The 13471-nt window shown below is 50.0% G+C and overlaps 2 protein-coding genes across 2 annotated transcripts; one reads left to right on the top strand and one right to left on the bottom strand.

Moving 5' to 3' along the window:
- Window positions 1–4128: 4128 nt before the first annotated feature.
- Window positions 4129–7276, bottom strand: M438DRAFT_351454 (uncharacterized protein; the record flags this gene model as incomplete). The annotated part of the gene is made up of 5 exons (XM_029906715.1): window positions 4129–6133; window positions 6477–6544; window positions 6734–6774; window positions 6960–7024; window positions 7086–7276. The coding sequence occupies 5 exons, from the start codon at window positions 7274–7276 to the stop codon at window positions 4129–4131; spliced, it is 2370 nt and encodes a 789-aa protein (XP_029766324.1).
- A 1674-nt stretch (window positions 7277–8950) lies between these two features.
- M438DRAFT_361532 (uncharacterized protein) lies at window positions 8951–13439 on the top strand. The gene is made up of 4 exons (XM_029907516.1): window positions 8951–8986; window positions 9045–9100; window positions 9166–9895; window positions 9948–13439. Exons 3-4 carry the CDS (start codon window positions 9203–9205, stop codon window positions 13179–13181), a joined length of 3927 nt encoding a protein of 1308 aa, XP_029766323.1. The 5' UTR covers window positions 8951–8986; window positions 9045–9100; window positions 9166–9202; the 3' UTR covers window positions 13182–13439.
- The last annotated feature ends 32 nt before the right edge of the window (window positions 13440–13471 follow it).

Below are 13471 nucleotides of genomic sequence, written 5' to 3'. Positions count from 1 at the left end.
GGAAGAGGTTAGACTTAAAGTCCTAGTAAGCTCTATTACGCTATATAGCGCGCTCGTAGACCGAGAAGAAGTAGTAAGGGNNGATAGGCTTTCTATCTANAATCCTNTCCTAGAAATAGTTAGCTACTACTACGCTACTACTACGCTACTACTATAGTAGACTTACCTAAAGGACCTCCTTCTCCTCGCTATCTAGGAGGAGAGCAACGGCGATATTAATTAACTAGGCGCTAACTAGTCGGCTACTNTAGAACGTCTCTACTTCTTAGAGGTAGCGACATATGCTCTAAAACTCCTTATCGTAAGGTGCTTCGGACGCCGACGACTAAGCATCGAGAGTAAAGGCCTTAAGCTAGATCTCCTCTATAATCTCGTTAAATTCTAGTAGAGATAGCGTACTAATAGCCTTATTAAAGGCGTTCTTATTATTAACGACTCCTATTAGAAGCATGCTACGGGCGTAAAGGCTATCGTACTATAGTGTAGTAATGCGAGCATTAAATCTATATAGGATAAGAGGCTCGAACTAGTAATACTTTATACTGTCTTTAGCGAGGCCCTTCTAGTCCTATTCTTTAATGTTGTAGAGTAAGGTATAGTAGGCATTGTTACCTAGTTCTTCGCTAGAGAAATAGGTGCGAATAATTAGATAGACTATAGCCTATAGTACGTAAAACTAGCTAATACTAGGCATAAGTTGTTTACGACGGTCGAAAGCTAGACGAGACTCTACTAATCTGCCCTATATAGAGCGGATGTATTAAGCTGTAAGTTAATTACTATATATAGGCTATAAGCGAGTAGAGAAGCAATTATCCTATCTATCGTATCCGAGTTTCTTAAGCTAGATAGACTCGTATACTATAATAGTCCCCTTAATAGTGCCCTCGCTATAAAATGCTACTCTAAGCTACTTAAGTTTAGTCCTTACTAGTAGGAGACGGTCTATAAAGGGGAAGGATAGCATCTAAGTGTAGCCTATAGTTTCTATAGGTGTTACTATAGGCTTAGGGGTAGGCGAGGATTAAGCTTATATAGCCGTAGATAAGGCTAGCTAATAGTAGGACGGAGAGCTTAATAAGTCGAACGAGGAATTAAACGACGAGTTAAGTAATAATACTAGTATTAAGGGTGCTATAACCGAGTCTATAGAAAGTATAGGCCGTAAGACGGCTAGAATGCTTATTACTCTTCTCTACGAGCGCTATAAGGTTAAAGAAGGGGGTAGCATCGAAGCTAGTATTAGTAGAACTCTCTCGCTTCCGCTAGAGCCTATAGAATCTATAGGTTAAGAACTATTAGGTATTTAAGGGGAAGAGGCTATAGGATAGTAGGGTGTGTTTAATAGTAGGGCTATCGAAGCTAGCGTTAGCGGCTAGAAAGTAGCGGTATTATAACCTATAGAATCTATAGGCTAGGTAGAAGCTAAAACGCGGGAGGCCGATGTTAGCGTAGTAAGAACTTAAGGTATAGAAAGGGCGACCGCCGTACTAAGAGCTAGGCTTAGCGAGCTACGCGGAGCGGTAGGGCGCTTAGGAACCGACGTCGTTTAGCCTATAGATTCTATAGGTCGCTTTAGACGAGGAAATATATTGCCTATCGCCTTAGGGTAGACCGACTTAACTACTTATATAATAAAATGGCGAGAGGTAGTAGCGTCTACTAAGACGTCCTACGTATATACCTACTTATATAGTTCTCTCTTATCGAGAGGAGTAGATCGATTAATATTACTCTACTTAAGACCCTCTTTAGGTAGTAGCGGATTCTAAACTACGATATAAGTAGTAAGATTAACTATCTCGCCTATATTACTACGTACTTACTACTTAACAGTATCCTTAAAATTATAATTGTCGTAGTAGATGACGGATTATAGATAGCTACTATTCGACTATATCTTCTCCTATAGGCTTAGTAAGTGTTATTTCTTAGCCTATAGATTCTATAGGCTAAAAGCGACTTACTTAGGCAATCTTTACGACCTTTCTAGAGTCGGCAAGAGTAGCCGAGTAGCCCTTATAAATGCTATAGTCTACTAGAGAAGATATAACTCTTCGACGTGCTCTATTTATAAACAAAAACATGCTAGTAGCCTTAGGTAGGTAGTTTAATAGCTTCTAATAACGGCTATAGCTAATAGAAGCAGTGATCGTACTTAGTCTCTTCTAGGCGAGCGTATTACTACGGTTATCCTCTTAGGCTACTTTTAGTATATAGTGCGCGCGAGGGTGCTATATAAGCTATAGGAGTAAGGAAGTCTACGTAGGGGCCGTAGTTCGTAGTTCCTTAGTAATTAAGGAGTAGTCGAGAGCGTTAAGGCTCTTAACCTCTAGCGTATACTTACTAAATAATCGTATATTAAGTAGGGACTTAAACTTATTCTTAAGTGCTCTAATAACGAGCCTTTTATAGCCTATAGAAACTGTAGGTTACCTAGGAAGGCCGCTCTTATATACCTCGAGTATTCTTTTAGCCTCTAACTTTTAAATTGTCCTTACTAGTATACGATGCCTCTTATTTAGCGTACGAAGGTTAGGAGATTCGAGCGTAAGGAAGTCCTTTAAGAAGCGTTCTAGCGAATATCTCCTTCTCTAGAGGCGGATTATAGCCTATAGTTTCTATAGGTCGGTTCGGCGAGTGCCTTAAGGTGCGCGAACGCGACGGTAAGGTACTATAGTAGCGTACGAGTCGTCGTTAGGGGCGTCGGGTAGTATATAGCTATCGTTACTATCGAAATCGTCTTTATCGAGCTACTTAGTAGCATCGGCTTAGTCGATAGTAGCATCGATAAAAGGGTTACTACTCGAGGGTATAATGCGACGCGCTATTTCGGCCATTTAAAGCCTTTAACGCGAGCCTACAAAATCTATAGGTTAGATCTAGGACTTTTTTAGACCTGTAGAATCTATAGGTTAAGAAGTTTCAGGAAATCGATTTATAAATTAGTAAAAATGTAGTACGAGAGCGTAGTGTTAGAATGTAGGAAATAGAGGGTCGAATTTCTAAAGGCCTTCTACCAAAATCGTAACATTAAGTCCTTAGACGCTCGAACGAGTTCTTACACCTTACGCTAAAGCGAAGCTCTAATTAGCCTGTAGAATTTACAGGTGTAAAATACGACGCTACGAAGTAGTTCCCGCTCTGCTAAGTCTCGTTCGAGCTTCTAATTAATGAGATAACTTAAAGACGACTCGACCGCGACTCGAGAGGAAGCCCCAACCTCCACTGGTCGCCAAAGAAATCTCAACACCACTCGCACCTCCCCACTAGTCGCAGGTGTCTCCAGAGGAAGTCGCGTCCAAGAAAACGCGTTCCGTCATGACTACTCATGACGTGACACAGTAGACCAAAGAAACCGCGACCTCGTCATGATGAACATAAGGTGGCTGGGAACGCATTGACCATCATAGGAAGTCATTTTCGTCGAGAGGGTAACCCGGACGCAAAGAGTCGACGGCGATATATAAGCTCTAGGATGCTTTCACATCTCCAAACTTGTAGAGTTACTTAACATAACTAATCCGATTTCAACATGATATTTTTTCGAGTCCGTGAGGTATATGGCAGGGCAATATTTGCAAATCATATTTCGAGATGTTTTGTCGGGAGAAGTGACTGGCAAACACTACGCTTTAAGCCACGACTCGACGGTGATTTGAATGTCGGCTTAACAATGGAAAAATCTGTCGCATACATGAGTATATGGATACCAGGAATTATTTCACAATTGCAACATGAAGTCGGATTAAGAGAAAGACCATGTGGTTGAATGATGTTATATGGTGGAATAGTTCAAGAAACACAGACACACACACAATAAAGCAGCAAGAGAAGAACACCATCAAATCAGATCAAGAAAACATCGCTTTTCATAAAGAAAGCCATTGATAGCATAATTGTACATGGGTGACAAGAGTTCTAAAACATCAAAGTAGGAAAAGTGAACACGTGAGTATCGCTCCGTTTCAGACACCTCCGCATGCAAGTTTCCGAAAGCAAGGAAAAAGAACGCCGAAAAAGTAATCGTCATCGTTATCGTACAAGTACAGAGCAGGAGAAAACAACGCCGCGCAGTCGTGAGGATAAACAAGAAATACAAGACATTAGTGGGCGATATCGATCGTCCTAGAAGTGATCACCCTTTCTACCACGCTTGCCGTGGAAGTCGATCTCGGGGTGAACGACCCTCATGTGACGGGTGAGGGCGTCGGCGCGAGAGAATGTCTTCTCTTCGCGACAGTACTGACAGCGCACCTTTTGCTTCTGTCGGTTGTGGATAGTATCCTCATGTCGAGTAAGATCGTAAGGGCGGCTAAAGATGCTGTTGCATGGCTTGCCGGTAGACGGGTTGGTACGTGTACACTTGTGAGGACCTTGCTGCGAGTTTCGCTCGGCGAGCGCTGCAGCAGTCATGGAGCTACCAAGACTACCAAGCGCGAGAACAGGTGAGCTCGAGCGTCTATCGTCTTCCTCGGGTGATGAGGTAGCAGTACCGGTGGAAGACATGGACTGCCGAGCGGGATGAAGGTCGCGTCTGTGCTTCTGCAGCTTGACAGCAGAGTCGAATCGCTGATAGCATCCGTCGTTCGGGCATGAATAACTACCGGTATCGGCAGTAGTATGCTGGGGCCTTGGAATGGAAGGCGCAGCCATGCTGCCCTGAGAAGAGGCACCAGGACCCTCGCTCATAGATGACTCCATAGTAGTCAGGTGAGCAGGGAAGTCCGGTGTCTGATCGGAGCCGAAGTCAGTAGGGCGATACGACGCGGGAGCGTATGGGTTGCTAGGCATCTGCGGTTGCTGAGGTGGCAAGAAATTGAAGTTTGTCGAGGCAATGTTTGACTGGTCAGACGAAGAAGCACGGAAGCCAGCAACGTTTGTCGGAGGCGCGGCCATGTTCGAGGCAAAGTTGTAGCCTGAAGGCAACGTGTCTGCAAACAGAGGCATGTCGGAGCCCTCGCTATCGTTGAAGTCGAGTAGAGCGTCCTTGGGCGACATGGTCTTGGTAGCCTCTCTTCGTAGCTTGGGCTGATGTGACATCCACTCCCGAGCGCTTGCCTCTTCCCTCTGCTGGCGCCTTGAGTCAGCGGCAGTAGCCAGGAAAGGACCGGGACCCTTGAAGTTCTGAGGAGCAGGAGCTGCAAAAGGTGAATTTTGTCTAAAAGGAGATCTCTCGCGAGACATGTCTCCCACGGGCGACTGTGATCTAATGCTGTTGGCAGTTCGTAACCTTTCATCAATCAAGTTACGGTGTGGCGAGAGCATGTTGTGGTTGGTCTGCACGGATGGCGGCTGAAGCGAGTCAGAGTTGTTTGGGTTGAAGAGCTCGTCTGCAAAGGCAGCCGACTCTGTGCGGTTCAGCTCGACGCGAGGGGCATTGGCTTTGTAGTCTGGTTGCGAGCTCATAAATAAGTATCGCTCAAACAGTTCCAGATCTGGTACTTCCTCACCATTGGTCGGCATCTTGTAGAGAGGCGGTCTTTCATCGTCATCATGGTCAGAACTCGACCTCGGCTGAGGTGTCGACGGCGAGTCCTGCCCCTTGCTCGACACCGAGTGCCGCGACGAGTGTGCAAAGTCGGGAATCTCCTCGTTGAATGTCGAGTTGTGATGGTCGATGGCCATATTTTGCATGGCCAGATGGGCCGCCGGGGTGTGTGAAAGCTTGGACGGTGCGTAGCCGACCGTGTATGACTGATCGTTGTCGCTGAAGTAGGATGTTGTAGGAGACTGCTCGGCGTTGGCGATGTAAGGGTAGTTGGTGCTCTGCATGAACGGCGATGAAGGGCCTGTCGAGTTGACCGTCGACTCGGACGCGTTTCTCTGGTGGCCTCGACCTTGTCCTTTCCGCAGCAGTCCGGTAGATTGGTTCTGCACAGGAAACATATGCCAGTCGTTTGTTTGTGCCAACGATTTCGTATCGAAAGAATATGTGAATGAAGGCTGTTGTTGATATGATTGATCCAGTGTCAATTGGTGTGGGGTGTTGATCGCTGGTGTTGTTCGTTTGGTCGAAAAGGAATCAGGTGTCGATGAGTTGAAAGAAGATCGAATGCCTGAGCAAGAGAAGGAAGTCCGATATGTCATAATTTCGTTCAGGGTCCGGTGAATGACGTCAATGAAATTTGAGCTAGAGCCTTCTAGGCAACTCTTTGCTGATCTCTTTCTTGAAGGGGTCACGGGGTATCCGTTGAATTGGTAATCTGCGTCCTGCCTTCTGTCCTGATCTCTGCTTTGCGTCTTTTGGCTTCAATCTTCTCGAGAACCATCCGGAGAGGGTCGGGTGGTTTTAATAAATCTTTGACATGTCAGTCATCGGTGTCTTGGGACTCGGTTAATGCTGGCCGAGTACGTGTGCTGCGCCACGGCTTTTGCTGCAGGCAGATGCATGCCTAGACACACCTTACCGGATCGCGCTGTTCCGTGATACGGGCTAGATGCTTCTGTCCGCACATCACTCCTAAAATACCTACATGATTGTGGTTTCTCCTGGCTTCTCTTCGTGATTCTGATCAATTAGGAGAATGTTCTCTTGGACAACCTAGGCATGAATCGTGAATTCGATCCCGTGAACGAGTCTCATACGAACGGTGAAAATAGATATCAAATGCGCTGCCTTGAACGGATGGTCGACTCACCGTGCTGTCCCGCGTGACATGTTCGAGTCACCGCTGGAGACGCGACTTCCTTGGTGCCTAGAGCCATAACCTCACGCTCTTTGCTTGCTTACCATATTCTGCTTTCGGCATTCTGTGGTATGCTCTAGCTCCACTGTGTTATGGTTAGGCAAAGAAAGCCATAGCAGATCTTGGTAATCGAGCGTTGAACCCAGGGTCCGATCGGATAGGGCTGCATGTAGCATGCAAGCCACATGTAAAAATCGCGACCCTGTCAGCAACGGATTCCGGAGATGGCCTACTCGCACCGAGTACTACTCGCAGTACATTCGCTCTCACCGAACGAATTTTCGGGTACTTCCTGATTTAGCCAGCTGCACGCCAGCTCAGCGCATTCTTCGCACCTATCACCAGATTTTCACCTTGTTGAGTTCCTGCATGCTTGTATTGTCGCATGCGTCTGACCTTCCAGAAGAGTGTTGCATTTTACACAAGCCACGTTCGACCCAGCCACAAGCACAGATGTGGCTGTCAATGACCGCATCCGTGGCTGAAGCATCGTCACCAGCGCGACTCGGCGGAAGCAAAGCAAGCACAGGGGGTTTGAGCAAGCGACGGACAGGTGCAGCCATTCCTTTTTTTCTGGCACGCTGCATGTTTGATGAGCGTGGAAGCCACGTCAGAGGGCTGTAAAGTCGCTGGTCGTTTCCATCACTTTATCCTCGGCCAACGGCCATTTCGGCTTAGGCACAGCTTTACGATAAACGAAGATGCTGTGACACCCTGAACGAACTGCTTGAATACCTCCGGAAGATGTCGATTGCGTACCGGAGCCGGTGGTTCAGGCCGACCATCGGATCGATGACCAGTGGCCCTCAATTACTCAGCCCAGCTCTCGTACATGCAAAGCGAACAAAGAAGCATGTCGGTCGACTGCTTAAACGCCTGTTCGGAGATTCGGCTATGTCTGGGTATCGCATACTGACCGATTGACCGCCATCTTCCATGGAGTCCACCAATTGTACCATGAAGAGTCAGACACACGGATCCTATCCTACACTTCCGAGTACCTGCCATGTTCACCAACTGTCGATACGATCACTTGGTTTTCAATAAGACGACAGATGCATTTGGTGCACTCAAATGTGTTGCTGAGGTCTAAGTTCCATTTGTTGGTGAGGCGCAACCGAATATTACTGTCGAGGCCAATCCGCTGCAAGTTGGACGAGAAGAACTGGGAGACTGACGAGTGTATGAATGTCACAGTGGCATCGCCCAACATTATCTGGTCGCCAGACAGGTGGATCAAACCGCCACAGACACTTATGACATTAGCCTCCGTGGGAACATCCTTGACAGAGTCCTCGAAACCTCGTTGTTGTGATCGGAAAGAGCGAGTGCTACCTCTAGCTCGCTCCAATTCAACGTTCGCTCAGCTGAGGGTATCCACCGACAACAAATGAAGACGATCGTTCCCACGCGAATGTCCGTTTTGGCTCTGTCTATTGACATTCGAGCATAGGTTTCAACCAGATCGGCTGTGATCGCGTTGAGAGCAGCTTTAATCATAAGGTCTGATTTCAGCGAACGCAATAATCGAGCTCAAGGACGACCAATAAACACCCATGCGTCGATTTAGCCAAATTGGAGTGCTTGAATCAACGAACGCATTGCAACCTACAGCGATCGAACATACATGAAAGGTGGTCGGAATGGCCGCCAGAGCCTTTCCCGTACAAGGTGTCGAGTTGGTTAGAAGGTACCGGTCAAGACTTGAGCGTCAGACATGTTACGGGCTATGGTCGTTGGCGTGTAAAAGTTCAAGGCCTATCAAGTAAGGTCGCCGCCTTGAAGATTGCCTTGTTTAAATTGGATATTCTGACAGAGTTTGAAAACATCCGAGTGTGAGGTCCAATTGCTCTTTTCGAGGAGATGCTGGAGTTGGAGAAATTGACACGAAGGTACAACGATTATCTGCCAGATGTGAAAGTAAGTGAGAAGGGGATGATTGGACAGAACTCCAAGGTGAATGAGACTACACAGACAGTGCTCGAAATTATTCCATCAAGCGCATGTCGGACTTTTGATGTCTGCTCGCCAGTGCCTGGAACATAGTCTCAATCTGGTACAAAATGAGCGGTTGTACTCTCCAGAGATTTGGTATAAGAGCATGATCAAGACTGCGCAAGCGTTGTAGACAGCAGCACAACAGGTGGCATCCGGGAGCTTGGCGGAAGGGTCGAGTCCGGGACGAATGTGGGGAAGGGAAGTTGCTGGAAGCTCCAGGTCTCTCCTAACTTTGGTCGAGTCGAGTCTCCTTTAGCCTTTATTCACCTCTGGTCATCCCACAAGACGTCCAATTTCTTGTGAGTTTCGTTGCAGAGCCGTCATCAGGCATTGAAGAGCAGCCTAACATAGTGACAGATTCTAATCCTGCTTCTCACTCTTGGTTGAGCCGCTCGTCAGTAACGGTTTCAGCTGTAGGTGCATCCCCGTACAGCAGCCGCTCCTCATACCGACTCGTCCACTGACACTCATGTCGCAGCATCTTCGACGGTTTTCTCAACGGAACTGGTATAATCATGGCTTCTGAGGCTCCCACCGTCTCTGGCGCTTCTGCCGACAACCTGACGCCTGCCCAGCGTCTGGCCGAGAAGCACGACGACCACAAGCCCTCGATCGAGGAAGTTGTCGACGAGGAGGACCTTCTGCACCCTCCTCCTTCTGCTTCAGCCACTACTTCGTCGTCGGCTGGTCCCTCGACTGCCGCTCCTACCCCGGCTCCCGAGTCCACTCCTGCTCCTGCCCCCAAGAAGGCTTCTGTCCTCGACACTCAGTCCGAAGAGCTCTTCCCTTCCCTTGGCGCCCCCAAGTCTCGTGCCTCTGCCGGGCCTTCGCCATGGTCCAAGAAGCCTGCTGCTGTTGGCAATGCCAACGGTCTTCGCAATGGTCAGGTCTCCAATTCGACCCCTTCGCGTAACTCGACTCCTGCCTCTGGTGCTGCTACCCCAGCCTCGGCCAATGCTGCTTTCCGCGGTGTTTCTCTTCCCGGTCGTCACACCGAGGCCATCTCCTTCGCTCCTTCGCAGCTCGCTCAAGCCAAGGATCTCAAGAAGCCTGTCTCGGAGATTCTTCGTGACATCAACAAGCGCTCAAAGGCAAAGGTTGAGATGAGCCAAGGCGCCGGCGGCTCCTACGCCTTCAGAGCCACTGGTACCACTCCTAACGATGTCCGCGAGACGTTGAAGGAGGTTGCTCGCCAGCTTGGTTCCAGAGTAAGTCTCGGCTTAGCACAGTCGCATAGCCAAAGTTGCTAACGAGAAGCAGCAAAGCATCAAGGTCCCCGTCCCTCTTTCCGTCCGCGCTCACATCATCGGTCGCGGAGGTGCCAACATTACCGCTCTCAGCCAAAAGACTGGTGCCAAGATCCAGGTTCCCCGTCAGGAGGACATCGACACCTTCGACGACGACGACTCTGCTACGATTGATGTAAGCATCGAGGGTGATGCCGTCGCCGCCGAGATGGCTCGTCAAGAGATTGAGAAGATTGTCAATGAGCGCACATCGTCGACCAACATGCGCCTGAAGGATATTCCCGCCGAGTTCTACCCCTTCTTAGCTGGTGCCCACAACTCGCGTGTTGGCGACCTCGAGAACGGCCGCGACTTGAGAGTCCAGATCCCCCACTACCACACATGGGTCGAGCAGGCTCCTCCTCAGTCCGCCGCCTACCGCCAGCCTCCTGCTTTCGTCCCTCAGGCTAGCTTGCCCATCCAGATCGCTGGTGACCGTTTGGCTGCCAACGAGGCTCGCGCTCAGCTCGAACGCCAGGTTGAACAGCTCAGACGTGAGCTTGTCTCAGACCAGGTCGCCATCGAGCGTGGTCGTCACCAGTTCATTGTCGGTGACAGAGGCACTTCGCTCCACGACTTCCTTGCCGAGACTGGCTGCGCCGTTATCCTGCCTCCTGATTCCGAGGACGACGAGAATCTGACCATTGTCGGCCCTGCCGACAGACTCGACGATGGTTTGAACAAGGTCATGGAGCTCGCTTCCAGCATGGCCATGGCTAGCGTTGACATCTCCCGCTCCTTCCCTAACGCTCCCCTCGGCGCCCAGGCTCACGCTCGTAACGTCACCAAGTACCTCCAGCAGAGACGCGCCATTCAGGACCTAGAGCGTCTTTACAACGCTCGCATCGTCGCCAGCACTGCTCGTAACGGCCCCACTGCTTGGGAGGTCTACTCTCGCGATGGTAAGAACACCATGAAGGCTCGCTCCGACATCATGAACCTTATTAGCGGACACCCTCCCACTCGCCTCAACCCTGTCCAGGTCCACCCCTTCTACCACCAGCACCTTCGCCAGTCCGCTGGTCCCCAGATTCGCGACCAGTTTGGTGTCCACATGGTTGTCCCCGAGGACTCGGACAGTGACGACGAGATTCTCCTTGTCTATGAGGGCCCCTCTTCGGCTTCTGACTACCAGCTGCCTAGACGCCAACCTGCTGCCAACGAGGCTCAGGACTTCGCTCGTTCTTTGAAGGAGGCCCAGCAGCACCTTCTTGGTCTGCTTAGTGGCCAGCAAGAAATCGTCTCTCGCGATGTTGATGCTCCTTCCAAGTTCCACGACAAGATCAGAAGACACGTCGACCGTGAGCAGTCCAGCCTTCCTTCAGACCAGATCCCCGTGCAGGTCTTGTTCGGCGGTCAGGGCGCTCGCAAGGCTCCTGCTCAAGGTCTGTCCGTACGTGGTCCTAGTGACCGTGCTGACGCCCTTGTTGAGAGCCTGCTTGCCTTCATCGAGCAAGAGAAGCAGGATGAGCTCGAGCGCGGCTTCACTCTTACCTTCGACTTCCCTCAGAAGTTCGCCAACATCTTGATCGGAAAGAAGGGTGACAACATCAGAAAGCTTCGTGAGGAGTTCGATGTCGATATCCAGGTCAACGATGGTAAGGTCGAGCTCAAGGGTCCCCAGGCCAAGGCCAACGCTTGCAAGGCTCACATTCTTGCTCTTGGCAAGAAGCTCGAGGACGAAGCTACTTACGTCCTCAAGGTCAAGCCCCAGTTCCATAAGGACCTGATTGGTACCAAGGGCAGTATGGTCAACCGTCTCCAAGACAGATACAACGTCAGAATCAACTTCCCTCGTTCTAACGGCGCCGAGGCTGATGATGCCGCTGAGGGTGAGGGCCCTCGCAGATCGGCTCAAGCTCCCGATGAGGTCATTATCAAGGGCCCCAAGAAGGGTGCTGATGAGGCCAGAGAGGAACTCCTCAATCTCCTCCAATACACCATGGATACCTCCCACACTGCCACTGTATCTGTTCAACAGAGCCAGCTCCCTTCCTTGATCGGTTCTGGCGGTCGTGAGCTTGATGCTCTTCGTCTTGCCACTGGTGCCCACGTTGATGTTCCCAACAACCGCGAGGCTGCCGATGCCTCTGGACGTGTTGAGGTCAAGATCAAGGGTTCCAAGAAGGCAGTCGAGGAGGCCAAGAAGCAAATCGAAGAGGCAGCCAAGGTCTTTGACTCGACCGTTACTCGTACTCTCGACATCGAGAAGAAGCACCACCGTAACATTATTGGTGGTGGTGGCGCTAACATCCGCAACATCGTCATTCAAGCTGGCGGTCCTGACGACAGACAGAAGCTTGCCCGCATGGTGCGCTTCCCTCGTGCTGAGGCCGAGGGCAACACTATCCGTGTTGAGGCCAACCAGTCTATCGCCGACAAGATCATCGAAGCCATCCAAGCACAAGTCTCTAACCTTGAGAGCCAGACCACTCAGATCATCGAGATCTCCCCCGAGAAGCACCCCAAGCTTATCGGCCGTGGTGGTGACATCAGAAAGAAGATTGAGTCAGAGTTTGGTGTTCAGCTTGACATTCCCAGACAATCTGTCACTGGCGCAGACCGCTCCAAGGTCAAGCTGACTGGCCGTGCCGAGAACATTGAGAAGGCCAAGGAGCACATCGCTGCTCTTACCAAAGACGCTGAGAGTACCGACATCCAGGTCCCACTCAAGTTCCACCACGTCATTGCCGACAACGGTCAGTTCTTCCGCCGTCTGCGTAGCGACCTCAAGGTTTCTGTCGACCACAAGGGCCAGCGTCCTCCTCAGCGTCCTGAGGCTTTGTCCACCCGCAAGGCTGGTTCTGGCATGCCCCTGATCACCGATGATGCCACTGGTGGTGCCTCGGACGATAACATCTCTTGGGTCATCCACAACCTTCACGAGAGTGCTCCCGAGGGCGAAATCACCTGGGCCTTGTCTGGTGCTTCCACCGAGAGCCTCGAAAAGGCCAGCGCTCGCGTCAAGAAGGCTCTTGCTGATGCTGAGAAGCTGACTCACGCTGGTTTCCTAGTCCTTCCCGACCCCAGCTCCTACAGAAGAGTTGTTGGTCCTCAGGGCAGTACCATCAACGACATCCGCACCAAGACTGGCACCAAGATCCAGGTCCCCAAGGCTCAGAGTGGTGACGAGGCTATTGAGATCACCGGTACCCAGGACGGTGTCGAGAATGCCAAGGAGATGATCCTCAACGCCATTCAGGGTTAAGCCAGATAGCAGAAGAGCAGGATGACATTCTAGCGTTTGTACTTTCGCATGGGTGCGTCGGAGTTACATGGGCATTTGCAAACAAAAGCAACAGAGAGCAACCATCTATATCATGATGTGGTTTCTATTTTGGATGGGATCCAAAAATATCTCGAAAAGCTTATATTTCGTATTATCAAATTTTTCCTTCAGTCATTTAAACACAAATTGTAAAGGCCATTGTACAGTAACTGTTATTCAAGTTCGACGTTGTCTCGCATCGTGACCAAGAAACAAAGATGGCGACGAAG

This window comes from Aureobasidium pullulans (genome assembly GCF_000721785.1).
Source record: "Aureobasidium pullulans EXF-150 unplaced genomic scaffold scaffold_1, whole genome shotgun sequence".
Lineage (NCBI taxonomy): Eukaryota > Fungi > Ascomycota > Dothideomycetes > Dothideales > Saccotheciaceae > Aureobasidium > Aureobasidium pullulans.
Note: the sequence above shows the minus strand (reverse complement) of the source record. Positions and strands in the feature narration are given on the sequence as shown.